The sequence below is a fragment of the Lotus japonicus genome, chromosome 1 (assembly GCF_012489685.1).
Source record: "Lotus japonicus ecotype B-129 chromosome 1, LjGifu_v1.2".
Classification (NCBI taxonomy): Eukaryota; Viridiplantae; Streptophyta; class Magnoliopsida; order Fabales; family Fabaceae; genus Lotus; species Lotus japonicus.
The window spans coordinates 95,411,190-95,429,722 of record NC_080041.1 but is presented as its reverse complement, the minus strand read 5'-3'; the positions used below and the strand labels follow the sequence as shown (position 1 = coordinate 95,429,722).

General features: G+C 36.0%; 3 protein-coding genes across 15 annotated transcripts; 2 read left to right on the top strand and 1 right to left on the bottom strand.

Moving 5' to 3' along the window:
- The first annotated feature begins 3,937 nt into the window (after window positions 1-3,937).
- On the top strand, window positions 3,938-4,908 carry LOC130713219 (uncharacterized). The gene is made up of 2 exons (XM_057563011.1): window positions 3,938-4,277; window positions 4,394-4,908. The coding sequence occupies exons 1-2, from the start codon at window positions 3,938-3,940 to the stop codon at window positions 4,906-4,908; spliced, it is 855 nt and encodes a 284-aa protein (XP_057418994.1).
- A 1,920-nt stretch (window positions 4,909-6,828) lies between these two features.
- On the top strand, window positions 6,829-7,928 carry LOC130728052 (uncharacterized). The gene has a single exon (XM_057579380.1). It carries the CDS (start codon window positions 6,950-6,952, stop codon window positions 7,541-7,543), a length of 594 nt encoding a protein of 197 aa, XP_057435363.1. The 5' UTR covers window positions 6,829-6,949; the 3' UTR covers window positions 7,544-7,928.
- An 853-nt stretch (window positions 7,929-8,781) lies between these two features.
- On the bottom strand, window positions 8,782-18,533 carry LOC130728053 (uncharacterized). 13 transcript variants are annotated; one of them, XR_009015552.1, is made up of 5 exons: window positions 18,249-18,530; window positions 16,736-16,937; window positions 16,578-16,643; window positions 12,372-12,431; window positions 8,782-9,175 (listed from the first exon to the last, which is right to left on the bottom strand). XR_009015552.1 is itself a non-coding variant. In XM_057579384.1 (4 exons), the coding sequence occupies exons 1-4, from the start codon at window positions 18,365-18,367 to the stop codon at window positions 9,161-9,163; spliced, it is 402 nt and encodes a 133-aa protein (XP_057435367.1). In that variant the 5' UTR covers window positions 18,368-18,525; the 3' UTR covers window positions 8,786-9,160. The 13 variants fall into 13 exon arrangements, 4 of the variants coding, with proteins under 4 accessions (XP_057435367.1, XP_057435365.1, XP_057435366.1 ...); XR_009015550.1 differs by having other exon boundaries at window positions 8,785-9,175; window positions 14,081-16,643; window positions 18,249-18,533; XR_009015549.1 differs by lacking the exon at window positions 8,782-9,175 and adding an exon at window positions 11,522-11,948 and having other exon boundaries at window positions 14,081-16,643; window positions 18,249-18,533.

The following is an 18,533-nucleotide window of genomic DNA, read 5'->3' as shown; positions in this document are numbered from 1 at the left end:
GCACACACCATAGTGACCAAACTACAGCCAGCCATATTGCAACTTCACCTAATTTTTGAGATTTATTACTCCCAATTGAGGCAAATTGCAGTAAGTGTACCTCTCCAACTGGAATTTGAGCTGTGGACACGCCCAACCAGGCATAAACGTCATACCATATCAGCAAGGCAGCAGGGCACGTAAAGAGCAAATGTGAACAAGATTCCTCCACCCAACCACATAACGGGCAAAGAGCTTCATCGGCAGTATGAATGACTTGTCTCTTCAGCAAATTATCCCGAGTCTGAATGCGGCCTAACATTACTCTCCATGCAAATGCCTTTATGTTGGAAGGTGCTGGTGCTTTCCATATCCATGAGAACACAGGATTCGGTTCACCTAAGTTTTGTCCCTGCAAAAAAACATAAGAAGAATTAACTGAGTAAGAGCCACCCCCTTCTAGTTCCCACACCCAGCTATCCTGCTTATTCTCTACCAATTGTGCAGCTCGCAGAACCTCCGTTAACTCCTCAAACCATCCCACCTCCCTTCCTTGCAATCTCCTCCTCCATCGGAATGACCACCGCCACACCCCATTCTCCCAAGAACCCATATTCTTCACTGGTTCTCGTTTCTGACACGAAAGATTATATAAGCGTCTAAACCGAAGCTCTAAACTACCAGTTCCTAACCAGTTTTCTGCCCAAAACATGGTCTGATTTCCTTCACAGACAGTTTTATGCAGGTTATGTTCAAACCATGACCACCCTTCTTCCAAACGAATGGACTGGACATCCTTCCACCATGATGATTCTCCGCAGGTTCTACAATTTGCCATGACCGCGCAGCACCAAAGACTATCTGGCTCAGTTAAGAACCGCCAGTTCCACTTCCCTAACAGTGCAGTATTAAATAACCTCCAATCCTTTACACCCAACCCACCATGGTCCTTTGGTTTGCAAACCTCCGACCATTTAACCCAATTAATTTTACTATCCGAATCGACCCCTCCCCACAGAAATCTCCTCATAATTCCAGTACAAATCGTGAGGACACCTACTGGGATTTTAAAAAAAGAGAGAAAAAATAGCGGTAAAGCAGACAAAATACTCTGAATCAGACACAACCGTCCTCCAAAGGATATATGTTTCTGTTTCCACGAAGAGAGCTGCCCCCTCATCTTCTTAATAACTGCATCCCACAATGCCAAGCTCTTTAATCTTCCTCCCACCGGAATCCCCAAATACACAAACGGAGTGGACATTATCTTGCAATGAAGAATGGCGGCAAACTGCCCTAAACAATCCCGATCCACTGCCACCCCTGCCAATTTGCTTTTGTGAAAGTTGACTTTGAGACCAGAAACCAGTTCAAAGCATCTCAAAATACATTTGATGGTCTGCACATTCTGAAGCGTTGCATCTCCTACAAAAACTGTGTCATCAGCAAATTGGAGTATTGAAACATCAAATCCTAAATCTCCTTCAAAAGTGAACCCCTTAAATCTGCCCAAGTTTACTGCCTGTGAAAAGAAACTGGTAAGACCCTCAGCTATAATCAGAAATAAAAAAGGAGCAAGCGGATCGCCCTGGCGAAGGCCTTTATTCATAGTAAATTCCTCACTTGGACTCCCATTGACTAATACCGACACAGAGGCCGATTTGACACAACTCATTATCCATTTGATCCACTTCCTGTTGAATTGCATTCTCCCCATCATATACTCTAGAAATTTCCAGCTCACAGAATCATAGGCCTTTTCATAATCCACTTTGAAAATCAATGTTTCTTTCTTCCTCTTCTTTGCTGCATGTATAATTTCATTCACCACCACTACGCTGTCCAACATATTCCGCCCCCCAGAAAAGCAAACTAATTCTCACTGATTACCTTTGGTAACACCTTCTTCAGCCTTAGTGCCAACACCTTAGACACTACCTTATACATGCACCCAATTAAGGAAATAGGTCTAAAATCATTTAACCCAAGCGGAGAGCTCACTTTGGGAATGAGAGCTATAAACGAAGCATTGCTACCTTTCGGCCACTTCCCTCTACTCCAAAACTCATCGTTAGTAATGTTAGTAAATTAGTCTCCTCAAAACCCTTCACCCTCCCAATCTCTTATGTCTCCTAGCTCTTACCACTTGAGCTACCTTTAGAGATATTTTATAAGCATACATAACCTAATTAGTATTTTTTTTGAAATACCTAATTAGTAATATTAACCATAAAATATGGTATAGCTTTTTGTAGACTATAGACTATAAGAGTTTTCACTAGGACAATTTTATTCAAGCTGGGTTAATCTTTATAAACGAAAAATTAAATTTTTTGTATCAAATATTTAATACAACTACCTTCACATAAATATTAGATTGGATCAACAGAACTCTTATTGTGTTAATTCCTAAAATTAAAAAAAATCTGTTCATGCAACTCATTTTAGGCCTATTAGTTTATGTAACGTCTTTTTTAATATTATCACCAAAACGATTGCGAATAGGCTTAAATTCATTTTACCTGATATTATTACTGGACCTCAAAGTGCTTTTGTTCCTGGTCGTTTGATTACGGACAATGCACTGGTGGCGTATGAGTGTTTTCACTTGATGAAGAAGAAAATGTCTGGTCGTAATGGCATGATGGCTTTAAAGTTGGATATGTCTAAGGCATACGATAAGGTCGAATGGCCATTCCTTCATAGTGTCCTTCAGCAGATGGGTTTTCCCACTGCATGGACTTCACTTATTATGGATTGTGTTACTTCTGTTCAGTTTCAGGTGATGCTGAATGGTAATCCGCAGGTCCCGTTTGACCCTGGCAGAGGGTTAAGACAAGGGGATCCTCTTTCTCCATAATTATTTATTCTTTGTGGGGAAGTTTTCTCAGCATTGATTCAAAAAGAGATTGAAACATCATCTCTTCATGGCATTAAAATTGCCCGTCCCGCATCTGCTCCTGTGATTTCTCATCTCCTTTTTGCAGATGACAGTGTGGTATTTGCTCGGGCCACAGTGGAGGAAGCACATACCATCCTTAGTGTCCTTGCTTCCTATGAGAGAGTTTCTGGCCAGGTCATTAATTTTGACAAATCAATGCTATCCTGTAGCCAAAATGTGCCTAGTCCCCGATTCAATGAGCTTAAAACGCTTTTGGGTGTTAAGGCGGTGGATAGTTATGACAAGTACTTGGAGATTCCTACCATCATTGGTAAGTCCAAAACCCAGATATTTCAATTTGTCAAGGAAAGAGTTTGGAAGAAACTCAAAGGTTGAAAGGAAAGATCTCTCTCCTGTGCGGGTAGAGAAGTCCTCATTAAGGCGGTTTCTTAGGCAATTCCATCTTATATTATGTCTTGTTTTCTCTTACCTGATGGTTTATGTACAGTTATTGAGCGCATGATTAGCAAATTCTATTGGAGTGGTGACGCTTCCCGTCGGAGAATTCACTGGCTCTAATGAGATTCATTATGTCGATCAAAACAAGATGGCGGAGTTGGTTTTAGAGACTTCAAAGCTTTCAACACTGCTCTAGTTGCAAAGACTTGGTGGCGTATTCAGAAGCATCCGGAATCTCTTTTGGGCCGTGTTTTCAAGGCCGTGTATTTCCCACAAACTACTCTAAGTGCAGCGAAGAAACATGCTCGTCCAAGTTATGCATGGACAAGTATCTCTCGCACAGCTTGGGTATTTGTTGAGGGGGCTCGTTGGAGAGTTGGAGATGGCAAAGGGATTGATATTTGGAAGGATAAATGGCTTCCAAGTGGTTATCCATTGATTTACCGGGAGGAATTGGCCCAACAAGGTAATTTAACTTACGTGTCCTACTTAATGGTTGCTAATTTGCAGGTTTGAAACAGGGATCTGATTGAGCTTGTCTTCTGGCCACCCACGGCTAAGGAGATTCTAGCCATCCCTCTATCCTTGCGGCCCTCACCAGATGTTCTCTTCTGGCCAATGACTGCGGATGGTGTTTATACTACGAAGACGGGTTATGCGTTTGTCCGCCAACACAAGGTTCGTAATGAGGCTACCTCGTCTTTGAGCACGGTTGATAGCGGAAGAAACCAACACAACAGCTATTGGAAATCCATATGGCACGCCCCGTCCTTACCTAGAGTCAAGGGTGTTATTTGGCATGCAACCATGGGAATATTACCGGTGCGTCAGGCTTTGTGGAAACGTGGGATTGACGTCGAGGATGGCTGCTCGTTCTGCATGGAGCATGAGGAGACAATAATACATGTGCTCTTTGAGTGCCCTGTGGTTAGCCGATGGTGGTTTGCATCCCCCTTGGGTATGCGGTTCAGAAATGGTGAGGATCCAGCGCAATATATACAGCAGCTCTTGGATAGCAAGGATCCTGAGGTACTTAGCATTGGCTTCACTCTGATTTATGGGATTTGGGAGCAGCGGAACAACACAGTTCATCGCGGGACCGAGGCCCCAATTTTGAGGTGTTGTTGCACCGTTTGACAGCATTGATGTGCCCTGACGATGGTGAGATTGTAGCGCCCACGCCGGTAAGCGAGTATACCTTCAGGACGACGTGGAGGAGGTCGCTTGGGAACACGATAAAGCTTAATTTTGATGCCTCATGGACAGCTGCATCAGGAGCAGGTTTTGGTATGGTTGCTAGGAACCACAATGGTGACATTATGGCAGCCGCGGCTTCTAGTTCAGTGGATGCTCAGTCTGCATTAATGGTTGAAGCTTTGGCTTTCCGATGGTGTATGTCTTTAGCCCGAGATCTTGGCTTCTTCCGAGTGATTCTAGAAACGGACTGCTTGCAATTATTTGAGACTTGGAAGAAGAACAAGCGTGGTGACTCTTATTTGTTTTCTATTTTGCGTGATTGTCGAGACATGGTCTCTTACTTTAATTGTTTTGAGTTCTTTTGTTCGTCGTTCTGGCAACAGTGTAGCTGATTACTTGGCTAAGAACTCCTCAAAATTTTCCAACGTGGTTTGGATTGAGGAAGTTCCGCCAGAGCTAGACCTTTTGGTGTCCTCGGATGTATTAGCCTCTATGACATTTTAATATATTACCCATTTTCAAAAAAAAAAAAAAAAAACTGAAACAATCTTGGGCCGTTTGATGTATGCCTTTGGCTGTTAGCTAATTAGTCAGCGTGTTTCTGATATTAAAGAAGCATGGCCCATACAATCAGTTCTTCATCACTCTTCATTAAATGGCGTAAATTCCTGGAAGGTGCATGTGAGGGTACGTAGCTCGAAATACAAGGAATTTAGTAATTTACAAATTTACAATGCAAAGAGGAAGTGTCCCTTGATGTTTGGCACGTTTGCCCCATGTTATCTCCCCTATCAAGAGAGTGTTTTCCATATATTGCTACTTCCAAGTTTGACTCTCACTAGAGCAGAGGATCTGCAGCCGTAAATTTAGCATGTTCTTTGGGATATCATGGCAGATCAACCAATTCATGTGCGGAAGTAAAGTCCTACACATATATTACTATAGGATTTCTCTTTACATGATAAATTGGAGTTTTAATTAATAAACTCATTTTTTTATTTAAGAACTAGTAGAATGAAGAGAAAACTCCTCTAAATTACCGGCGGAACGCAGGTGGCATGTCGAGAAACCAGTTGAGGTCACTCATAGCACTACAACATTTGTTGCTTTTAGCAACACTGGTTTATGCAATGGCTAAAAGTGTTGTCTAAAAATGTATTAGGAACCAGTCGTGCTTGTTGTCATAAAGAGTTCATTTTTTAAGCAATACATTTTTCAAAACACTAAATAAATGTACTGTATTTTATTATAGAGATAATTTATTATGTGATAATTGTTACATTTTCTACGTACACAATATGTGACATTTTCTCATAGTGTTACCATAAAGTACGAAAAACTGTTACAAAATGAATTGTGAAACGATGGAACATGAGACTATGGGTAATTGTTGCATAAAGTTTAGGAAACATTTTCCCTGTCTATGACTACACTTTTGAACTGTTGCAAAAAGCAAAATATGTGGTAGCGTGGGTAGGAGCGTCTGGAGATCTCTCCGAGAAGGGTTTCCCACCAACTGTGGTGGAGCCGCACAAGTCACAACAAGTGAGATACCGACAAATGACACTTGGACGTTTAAGTCAGTGAAGCCCTGAAAGAGAGAGAATCTAGCCTCTCTAAGTATCAAAGAACAATGTATGATCAATCATGAGTACTTCTTAAGTCATACAAAATCCACCTTATTTATAGAGTTTGATGTGAAGGATAATGCAGGTGTTTCAGGCTAACCTTTGTTTAACAATTGTGAGTAGCTTACAAGATTGTCGCTTTATTTCAATGGCCTATAATCTTTAACTATATATAAAACATTTGCTCAATTAGTTGGTTTGAACGAGTTAGGAGTTAGGACTTATCTTAGTCGTTGTCGCTAAGTAGTGTTTACTTGATTGTGAATTTTTTTTGGCAGTGCACAATAATAATAATAATAATAATAATAATAATAATAATAATAATAAGTTGAGTTACCATCTAGGGACCGTCATAATATAAGGTGAGACCAAACAATAACTATAATGATTGTATAACCATGTAAAGTAGTTATCTCCTCTTAAAACCAATAAAAATCAAAATTAAATAACTCATCAACCTATGGCTTGCCTTCACTTCGAATTGAACTTGTGGCTCAAGAAGCACAGCCTTGTAGAGTCAAATTTGTTCACATGCAATAAAATTAGAAATTACGTACAGAAGAAACTAGGAAGCTTTGTCATTCAAACAGTGTTCTATTCTATTACCCGTTGCTATCAATAATAGAGTTGCATGTGTTCTAAATTAAAAGATATCTGTGCTGACTTCAATTGTATATCAGACACTATTATTTAAATCAGAAGACAAAGTCCAAAACTTCCATATATCTCTTCTTCTTCTCAAACCCCATTCAGATTCAGTGAAACTCAGCAACCTAATTCTTAATTTCTGATCAAATCATCAAACATGTTCAAAAAATCTGAGCCTTCTCAAAACACTGTCCTCCAAATTAAGCAAGATGATAAATTCTTCTGCAGGCTTCTCACAAAGGAAAGTTCCATGACCAACCCATCTTTCAGAGTTGCAGCAGTTACTGTCCCCTTTGTGTGGGAATCTCAACCTGGCACTCCCAAATACACATTCTCTGAGAACACTCTCCCTCCTCTTACTCCTCCACCTTCCTATTACTCCAGCACCAGTCCCTGCAAAAAACAAGTGAAGAAAAGATCAAGATCCAATCTTTTGCTTGCTCTGCTTCCAAAACTGAATCTCAAGAAAACCATTCTCTCATCATCATCAACCTCTTCATCATCACCTTCCACCTTCTCATCTCCATCATGGTCATCCTCATCAGATTCTTCTTCATCCAAGGTTGTTCAAGTGAGGAAGATTGGAAGGAGGCGTTTTTTAAGCTTTGGTTCATCTTTTGATTTCAGGGGAGATGATAAAGATGAAGTTGGTGGTGATGTTGGTTCACCCACTTCAACACTCTGCTTTCGAATTCCTCGTTCTACAAGCAATAAGGCTAAAATGGAGTTCCCAGGCTCCTCAAGGAGGTGAGCTGAGTCGGTTTCATTACGGACTAAATGACAATTATTGAAGTTTATCTACTAAAAAACACTAGATAAACTCCAATAAAGTGCTCTTTGGTCCGCATTCAAACGAGCAGGCTCTTAATTTCTGTGTAAATCTTTGTGCTCTATAATTTATGTTTAGAGGGAAAGTGGGAAACCAAATTTTCTAGGATAGATTTGGTCTAGGGTGTGTTTTTATCAAATAAAAAGGTTTGCTTCTGATTAAGGTGTGTTATAAACATTTTTAGGAAGTTAAGTAGTTACAAACCAGCATATGAAGTTTCTGATTGCGTTTAAAATGTTGCAAAACAGAGTTGGATCCATTATCTCCATGGATGCTAATGAATTTTATGCAAGAAGTTGTTGTTGTATCTTTCTATGCTTCTTGTTATATGATATATGATGATTTTTGTTGTTGTGACACTAGACAAATGATCAGAGATAACATGGAATATATGATAATTTTTTTTTATAAGCTTGTTTCCTTTAAGAAATGTCTTGGGTTCGATCTTGCAGTGAGATTTTAATCTTACACGAAAAAAAACTTTCACTTGGAAAGTTAGCACTGCAATAATGTAGATATGTTTAGAGGGATGGAGCGGGATTCCATCCCATATAGGATATCCATGTTAGATAAACGAAAAAAAAAAAAGATAACACAAGAGATTAATGTGCATTTGAATTTCTGTTGAACTCAACGTGAGTCTAGGTTGAAGTTAATGTTCAAAATTCAGTTTTTTCAATCCATGTTAAACTCAATATGACAAATTATAGGTTATCTGTTGATATCTCTAGATATATAAAATCATGTTTGCGCTGATCTCAAACGCTAAACCAATTATGCATTAAGTGTGTTTGAATTAACGTTGACAGATTTGATTATAGACAAAATTGATTCAAAATATGTAAGTTAAAAATGATATTTAAAACTTTCGTGAAGAAAATGGTTTTTACAGGGTATTAATAATGTTATGCAATTGAAATTGTAAATCCCAGATTTGATTATCCTTACCTAAATAACTATTTGTTCTAGCAAATAAAATAGATTCTTGATCCATAAAATCAATTTTAATGCTACATTCAAATATTATATATACTAGTAAGAATTGATTTTAATCAAGTTGAATTGATTCTGTTTTTTGGCTATGCACTAAGAACAAATTTAGTTTAAAAAAGTATGAATACAACTTAAGTTTGGAAATTTTGTTGTCGGTGTCCCTTTACATGGGCGAGGGGGAAGAACAAACATCTTACTTCAGCAAATTTGACAAAGTACTCTATTTTTCCTCTAAATAAGGTCATTTTTAACGTCATATAAGGTGTTTCTTTTTGTCTTTCTCTACGTGATCATTCATTGCAAAGAGAAAAAAAACACAGGTACAAGTTACTTTTATGCAATATGAATTTGGCATGAGTGGCTGATGAACACTTTCCCATTTGAAACAATTTGGAATCGTATATCCGGTTCCAGAGGCTTTGATGTTGTGTCGTGTAGGTAAAGGACGCTTGAATTTTCTTGGGGTATGCCTTTTGGTTCAACATTTCTCGTGTGTCACGGATTCATGTGTACAAAATATCCATTGTCTCATTAAGGGACATGTCTTCAGTTTATGGCTTTCTGCAATAAATAATAAGTAAGGGAATAATCAACAATGCTATTTTTCTACCACTTCTAGCTCAACACTCATCAAATGCATAACGATAGTGAACCTCTGCTTTCAGGAAATCTGTTAGATTTCCTCTAATTTTTTACATCAATACTAAAAAGAAACAAGAAAAAACAGGATCACAAATAAGACTAGCCGCTCAAAAAAGAGTGTCATGGTAGTCTTCAAATAAAAAAGAAACAACATTAGTAGCAAGATAATTATGAATTATCAAACTCATTGTATCTCTCCTACCATTCTTAGTTAAGAAATCTGCGACGACATTTCCTTTATTAAATTAGGTGTCAAGTATGAGAGAAGCGTGCTTGACTTATTAAAAACTTAACGTAAAATATCTAAGGTTATTAGGTTAGTAACTGTTTGAAAAAAAAGGGGTCACCAATGAAGATAAAGTCCGCCTTTAGTGATGAGATAAGATCGCCCGTGAATGTCTTCCGCCCAAATCTGTTTGACCTATATTACGAGCTCTGAGACTAATTCTTCCATTCTGATCCGATCCAGGAAAAATGTGTAATAATTAGTTAAAAAACTGAATATTGCTTAAATTAAAAAAAGTGAAATAATTTTTAAAGATAGTTATTAAAATGTATTGAGCGCGGAGCATCAAAATGGGCAATATTATAAAATACCATATAATTGATCACTTTTTTCTAACCCAAATGTATATGCAAATGTACTTTTTAGAAACTCATATATTTCAGACTTTAAAAACTAACTTATACTTAATTAAAAAAATACTCAAGTAAAATTGCACTCGTCCTAATTATATTAACTCACTTTTATTTAACTGAAACTGGAAAAAAAAGAGAGTAAACAAACAAGCTCTAAGTGTTTTCCTCGTGTACCAAAAAAAAAAAAAGAAAAAGAGCTCTAAGTAGCTTACGCCAAGTTAAACTAAACTTTAAGGTCTTAACCACCTTGTACATTGTATTATGGATCAAATACTTGTTCAGATTATGGTGGGTGTATCTCTCTCAGATTACATTTTATATGATGCGAAAGAATCTGTAGAGACCCCATTATATTGCGAGGAAGGAGAGGCTGAAGGATACCCACCACCACCAGCCAAACATTATAGTTTGATCTTGGATAATCTATTTTTGTCGGTGGAAAGACTCTAATGACTAGAGCTTGTCCCGGGTTGTCCACGTGCTTATGGACCACTCTATGTGTTGTTTGTATTTTTGGTATAAAGCATGGCATGTCTTGAATGCAATCATGATTGAGCTAGAAACATCTTGAACTCGTTTGGTATGTTATATTTCATCCGTTTCTAATCATTTTTATCTAATTCTCTTTAAAAAAAAATTATTATCAATAAATCTGTAAAAAAAATATTAATTTTCCTGCAGATATATTCAGATCAACTTGCACGCATATATATAGGCATATTATCATGAGATTCAATTCATAGGTTTGCTTCTAAGTTTATAAATTCAAGAGAACAACATAGCACATATTAAACCGACAATTTTCTCAATAACAATAATCATGTTATCTAGCAAAGAGAAAGGTTGATCATGTTATCCATTCAACTATCAAAGAGAAAGAACGTATAACATGGTTGAAGCACAAACCAAACCTTTTCAATCACCGTTTGATGATTTCGTTACTGGAAACTCACTCACGCTTAATATTTCGTATTTTAGAATTGCAGTTCAAAAATGAAACCACAACTCATAAGTGATCATTCAACTGTTTCTCTCTACCACCAAAAATTTCCTCTCTTTATAACCGTCTAGTTAGGGTTTGGTGCCTCTAGTCTCCCTTTGATTTACCCTATATTTTATTCCCCATTTCCTAAATTAAATAGCATATTCTAATTATTCCTTGGAATCACTCTCCAATTATTCTTGTAGAAGATCAAATGCTTGATCAATAAACTCTCCTAATTAATTTTGAATCATTTAATGATGTATTGATCATTCTCTAGAAATTTTATTTTCAGTATTTATTTATTATTTTAGGAATTATTTAATTTTTTATTATTATTATTATTTCCGAAATTATTTAATTCATTATTATTATTATAATTTTGAGTGCTGGTTTTTATATATTTTACACATTTTAGCTATATTTATTTATTTATTTTAAACTTTCATTAATATAATTAATTAAGGTATGATAAATTTGGGTGCTGATACCAGACGTCCGTCCAAACATCTCGTTGTCTCTTCATCATCCTCTAGAAGATCATCCATGATGCGTCCACACAGAGAGAAAAGTTGCAAGGGTCAACTTCTTATGCCACAGAGCTACAAGGACGTGCAAAATCACACAATAACAAACAAGGCATGTAACCAATAAGCATGCACAACAAGACATCTCAAACACAAACATAGTCGGATATCGACATAGTTCAGGGGAGACCTACATGGTCTCTAATTATCGTATGTAGTATGTTTAATGTTGTTTTCATCATGTTGTACATAATTTACACCAACTTCCATACAAGGCAGTTAAGACAAAGATCCAAGGATACCCAATCGGTTAGCACGTGACTAGCGATCTACCATGGTATGCGACTTCTAATGAATCCTAAATGAATGGAGACGCACATAATCTTGATCCACCTGGAGCCGTACTCCCCATCCTCAAGCAGCTCCCGGGTTTCTTTAGAAATTTAATGTTATGCTCCATGATTAGTAAAACAATCGGAGTTAAGTTTCCAACGGAGTATCCTCGCGCGACATGAGTGGTCGGGGTCATGAAAATTATGGGTATCTGTAGCTCCAACGAATACAATCGATAATATCATCTAATAGAGAAGCACAATAAATAGTCCATACAATTATTGCTTGTTATCGAGATATACTACTATCTCAAGCATATAATCGTCTAAAAGATTATCGTGTGATTCACATAATTATAAGCATGTGATCATATCATCAAACTCATGTTCTTATATAAGCATGTTTCAATAAGTCATGTTTCCAAGTCCACTTAACACATATCAAGAATCAAAATATCATTTGAAACATAGCTCACACATATTCACGTATCATATTCTCATATACCATGGTCCATGGTATACTTCCATTCATAAGTTCACAAACTCATTTTCAACATCGATCATCAAGACAATTCAAGTCATATAATTAACAAACAAAGTTGCACGCTAAAGTCTAGAACTCGAAGTGTTATTACCTTTGGTATTCTCCTCACAAGTTTTAAGTCCTAGCTCACAAACCACCGTGTGCTCCAAACCTTAACAAGCACACAAATATTATACTTAGCTTCTAAGATCACCTAAGATCTAAATCTAAAGCTTACAAATTTTCTTAACTTACTTATACTAAATGCAGGTGTTTTGCACAACAAAGATTAAGGAAACACAATCCCCAAATAAGTCCTCGAACTTTAAATAATTCAATTCAAGTCCTCTAACAATCTTAATTTCAACCCAAAGTTTCTATAATTCATAGTTTGGACCCAAAATCAAATTTTTAAGCATCATAACTCCTAACCCAACTTAAACAACTCAGGTCTCATGAAGGCTTATTTGATTTCTTATGGGCGTCTAAGGCTCCGTCAAACTCGTTAGCCTTAGCCTGGAATGTGTTGATTAAAAAGCTTCAGACGAAAGATGAACTGAGAAAAAGGAATGTGATTCCAAGTGGAACTGATGTATCTTGTGCAGTGTGCTCAATTTCTCATCTATTCTTCTGTTGCCCGATGAGTTGGTTAGTTTGGTGTGGTGTCTTGCGCTGGATTGGCTCTATTTCAGTGTTGCCCTGTGAAGGAAAACCTCATTTTATGCAGTTCTTGAACATCTGTTCGGGAAATAATTCGTGGAAGATGGTCCTTTCTCTGATTTTGATAGCTACAGTTGGGGCTATTTGGTACTCTCGAAATAGTAGAATTTGTAAAGGAGAGAAGGTTGATTGGAATAGGCTTCTTGACCTGGTCCAGTACAGGGTTTGGTTATGGTTAAAAGCAAAGGATGGCTATTTTAGTTACTCCTTGATTGAATGGATTTCAAATCCTGTCTCTTGTGCCGATGTCCTTTAGGCTGGCCAATTTGTCGGTTGGAGAGTTGTTGTGTTTGTCTTTGATTCACTGAACTTTGTATTGTTGTTGGCGGATTGAAGTATTTTGCTTTTGTCTTCTCCTAATGATTTTCTGGTCTCTACAGCTGAGTGGGTGGTGTCGTGGCTTTTGGGGAAAAGTTTTGAAGGGTCATTCCTTAGCATTTGACGTTACTGTGAGGATGGGACTTGGCAAACTTTGTTTCTGCAATGTTGGGTCTTATTCTTGTCTAGATGATTGAGGTATTTTGCCTCAATGGGTATATTCTTAGTTAGTTAGCGATTTAGTTCTCTTTGGAGATTCATTATGACCCCTAGAAAATTTGCAAAATTTTTCCTTTTCCAGGTTTTTTCAAGTGAGTTTTTCCTGGTAACTGGTAAGGTTTTAATGAGGCTTATTCTCTTTGGTCTTTTCTCGAAGGAGATGTCGAGCTCTCTTTGCCTGTTGGAGGCTCTCAGATTTTGTATTTGCTATTTTTTTCCCTTTATCTTTACACTTTCTCTTTCTCCTCTTGTATTGGATTGAAGTATCATTTGTACTTCACTTCAATATATTCATTTGGCTTCTTAAAAAAATCACCACATAACGAGTTTCACCAATTAAAATAGTTCCAAAAGTCATATGTGGGCCCTCGACCCTACCACTTAATTCACCAACAACATTAGCTTTTTCCCCAAATCACTTCTAAGGCTATTTGAAAACTTAAAAACATATATCAAAGCTCAAATAAAATTTTGTAAAGCCCCAACCCCATAATCAGTGTATGTTCGAGAATCAACATTGGCAAAAGGTGAGGTTTTTCTCACACAAACTTAACCAAAACTTACCTAAGACTTAGATCTAATACCAAGCAAGCAAACTAGCTTTTTAAAAAAAGATCTTCACCCAAACATCACCAATAAGCCACGGCCTTAACAAGAAAAAAGGCAAGATGAGATTTTTCTTTTAAACCAATAAAATACAAGGTATATCTAAGGCTAGATCTAAAGGAAAAATAAGCTTTAAGTCTCAAAATAACTTTTAACCATTAGATGAGTGGTTTGATACCTATCCCTTTCCAACCTAATTTTCCCTGGCATTTATTCATACAAGAAACTTTATAATATGCTAATATCTGGGTTTTTCAAGTGTTACAAAAACCAATATGGGTGATGCTCCAACTCAGACCAAACCAATTTTCCGTATGCTAATTTGGCGGTAGATGCTTTACAACCACACCAACCCCCAACAAAAAGCTACGAAATCTATTTGGATGAGGAATGATATTGTTGAAATTTCACAATTGCAAGCTACACCCACCAATCACAAGTACATAGAAGTGTCTCAAATCGATGAAACTAAGCCTTATATAGACTTGTTGGATAAACCCATCAACAATAATATGTCTGTTAATATCATTGATGAAAATTGAATTTAAAACTAAGACACTGTAAAGCTCTAATTTCCATTATTCCATTAAATCCCTAGAACCATAATCTTAAATTTTCACTTTTTCATCAGCGATATTAACAGACACAACAATGTTAATGGATTTATCCAGCATGTCAATATATGGCTTAATTCCATCAATTGGAGACACTTCTATGGACCTATCATGAATGGGTGGAGCTTGAAATTGTGAAATTTCAACGATACTATGTCTTATCCTAGTAGATGCCATAACTTATTTTGGGGTTTATTGGTGTTGTAAACCACAACATGCAAGTTACCATACAAAATGAGTTTGGTCTGCACTAGGGCATCACCTAAGGTGTTGGTGGTGTTCATGGAAAACCGTGCTATAGCATAGTGTATAGTTTCTTGTAAGAATAGAAGCCTAGAAAAATTAGGTTGAAAAGAATATGTATAGAGTCTCTGACTTAATGTCTCCCTTGAACAATATGAAAATTAAATATGGGTATTGAAAGAACGAGAATCAAAGAATACTTGGTTGCACAATATGTTGAAAAGAAGAGCCTGACTAATGTTGAAAAATTTATCAGATCAATCATGATGGTGGTGGTTTTGGGCAAGGGTGTGGGAAAGCATTGTTGGAGCGATTCAGTCACATCTAATCAGAGCTTTTTATAGCAAAAAATGTTTATGCATGTGAAATGTATTAATTGGTATTTTGATAAATACATTACTCACATATGTACAATGAGGGAATGAGTTAATGCTTTGAAAATTAATGAATATTTAATAACAATATGATATTTGAAACATTGATAAATAATAATTTTATTCACGCATATATCAAGTCAATTTTACACACACACACATATATATAGGTTCCACAAAATACTTCTTTAATTCCAATATATTTTGCCATAAATATTCGACACCAAATTTGAAATATATTATTTACAGAAAGTGATAAAAAAATTAAAAAATTATAAAGTTAATTTTTTTTCCTGAAAGTAAAATCATATTAATGAATTGAATGTCATGATGTACAACCCTCCTCAAAATGGGTCAAAAAACTAGCAACACTGGAAACAACCCAACCCAAGAAGAAAGAACAACAAACCCAGAAAGGAACCATAAAAAAAAAAGCCAGAAACCCCCCAAAGCTATGGTTTACAACTTCACCAATGGTATTTCCCTATTTCATGTTGTTTATCAGATCAATGCTTGCAAGTCTCCTTAAGAAAGCATGGGGTTTAGGTGTTTTTCTAGTTCCTTTTCTGGATTGGCTGTTCTTTCTTCTTGGGTTGAGTTGTTTCCAAGGTTGCTAGTTTTTGCACCCTTTTGAGGAGGGTTGCACATCATGATGCTCATGAATATAAGTTTGCTTTCGGAAAAAAAAATGTAGAACTTCATATTAACTTTTTTTTAACACATTCCTTAAAAATGTATTTCAAATTTGACCTACAATATTTATGACAAAATAAATTGGAATTAAAGTAGTGTTTTGTGGAGCCTTCACCATCATTATCAATATCAATCAATGAATGTATATAGACGTAAAATTGACTTGACCTATACATTAATAACAATATTAATTAGTTATTAATAAAATTTTACATTAATAATTATAATAATTACTAATTGTAAAAAAAATATTTTCTCGAATTTGAAAATAATTAGTATTAATATTTAAATAATTATCAATGCAACTTAAGAAAAAAATTAATGATAATGATAAAAACAAGTAATAGTAAAATTGACTTGAGCTTCACATTATAAAAATATTAGTTAGATATTAATAAATTTTGTATATTATTCACTATACAAAATACTAATTGTAAAACTTTTAATGAGTTTCTCATAATATTCATGACAAGTTGTGAAAGAATTAAAAATAATAATGATGATAATCAGTAACAGTAAAATTGACTTAACCTTCACATTAGTAACCGTCGTGTGGAACCAGGATCCTCTCCAGCAAGTTTTTTCATCCATCCACTCCTGCAATAATCATGACCGTTAGATGCATCTTATGGTCCAAAAAATTAACTACAATAAAACACCTTAAAAATAATTAGACATTAAATGACCACCCTTTGATGTATCTGACGGTGAAAAACTAAAATCCTATTCACGTTTCCAGTTTCTTCTCCCTTACATTCTTGTCTCTTTCTCCATGACTTCTCTGCTTCAATTTTGCGCCTCTTTCTCCATGATTCCCCCCATCTCCTCTGCTTTTTAATTTTGTTCTTGTGCCTTGCCAATTCTAATTCTTCCAAGTTCCAATTGCTATGTCTGTGAAATTAAAAAAAGTGGAAAAAAGGTAAAGTTGCAGGTACCAGTTCTTGGGTAACTGATAGAAAATACACATCTAATCTTGCGATGGTGTTAAGAAAAAACATCAGATCTCGACCTCCAAACCCATCGGCAGAGGGTGGGGAAGGTCCGAACTGCAGCGGCAACGAAGGGTGTTGAGGTTACCTAAGATCTAAAGTTAAAGCATACTAATCTTCTTAACTTAGACTAAATGCATGTGTTTTGCACAACAAGACTAAAGTCAAAGACGAAAGTAGACTTAAGTTTTAAGAAAGATCATTTTAAGGAAGCATAATTCCAAATAAGTCCTCGAACTATAAATATTTTGATTCAAGTCCAATAACATTTGCAAATATTTATTTCAACCCAAAGTTTCTATAATTCATAGTTTCAACCCAAAATCAAATTTCTAAGCATCAAAACTCCTAATACAACTTAATCAACACAATCATCAACACATAACAAGTTTCAACAAGTAAGATAGTTCCAAAATCCTATGTAAGCCCTCGACCCTACCCCTTAATTCACCAATAACATTAGTTTTTTTCTCAAATCACTTCTTAGGCTATTTTAACACTTAAAAACATATATCAAATCTCAAAATGAAAATTTGTAAATTCTCAATCTCATAATCATTGTATGGTCGAGAATCAACATGGACAAAAGATGAGGATTTTCACACACAATCTTGACCAAAAGTTACCCAAGACTTAGATCTAACACCAAACAAGCAAACTAGATTTTTAAAAAGATGTTTTCATCCCCCAATCACCAATAGGCCACGACCTCAACAAGAAAAGAGGCAAGATTTTTCTTTCAAACCAATAACATACAATGTATCTAAGCCTGGATCTAAAGGAAAAATAAGCTTTAAGGCTCAAAATCACTTTTAACCAAAAAGGACTTTTCAAGAACTCAAATTTTAAGCATAAAAAACATGTCAAATGATAGATCTAAACATTCTATACAACTTTAGTGAAGATTTTGAATCCAAAATCACTTTTCTATGGAATAACAACTTCTAAGAAAACAAATAATACAAAATGTAGATCTAGTGATGGTGAAAAACCTTATGAGAACTATTAGTTCAAAAGCCAAACTTTATAAATCTCTAACACACTGTCATTAACTTTTCAAAACCATTTTCACATTTTCATGAAGCGAAAGAGTAGATCTATAAGTTTAGTAAGGAGAAAAGTTTGAAATCTTAATTTTGAATAACCGAAAAACTCAAAACTCAAACTTTATGCATAAAAGTTACATCAAAGGAAAGAATATAAAAGGATTTACCTCTTTAGTGAAGAACACAATAGACAAAAGAAGTCTTGGAGGTGAAGGAGAATGGTCGAGGTGATGGTACAAGAAGAGGAAGGGAGAATATGAAAAGCTTTCTTTCTTCGTTTCACCATGTCTCTATTTAAGACCTCTCTCTCTCTCTCTCTCTCAAACCAGGCACAAATGGAAAATAGAATATCTCCCCAAACCTATGTATGCGACCGACCTTAAGGAGAGGAAGAAAGCATTGTTGGAGCAATTCAGTCATATCTAATGAGGGCTTTTTATAGAGGAAAGACG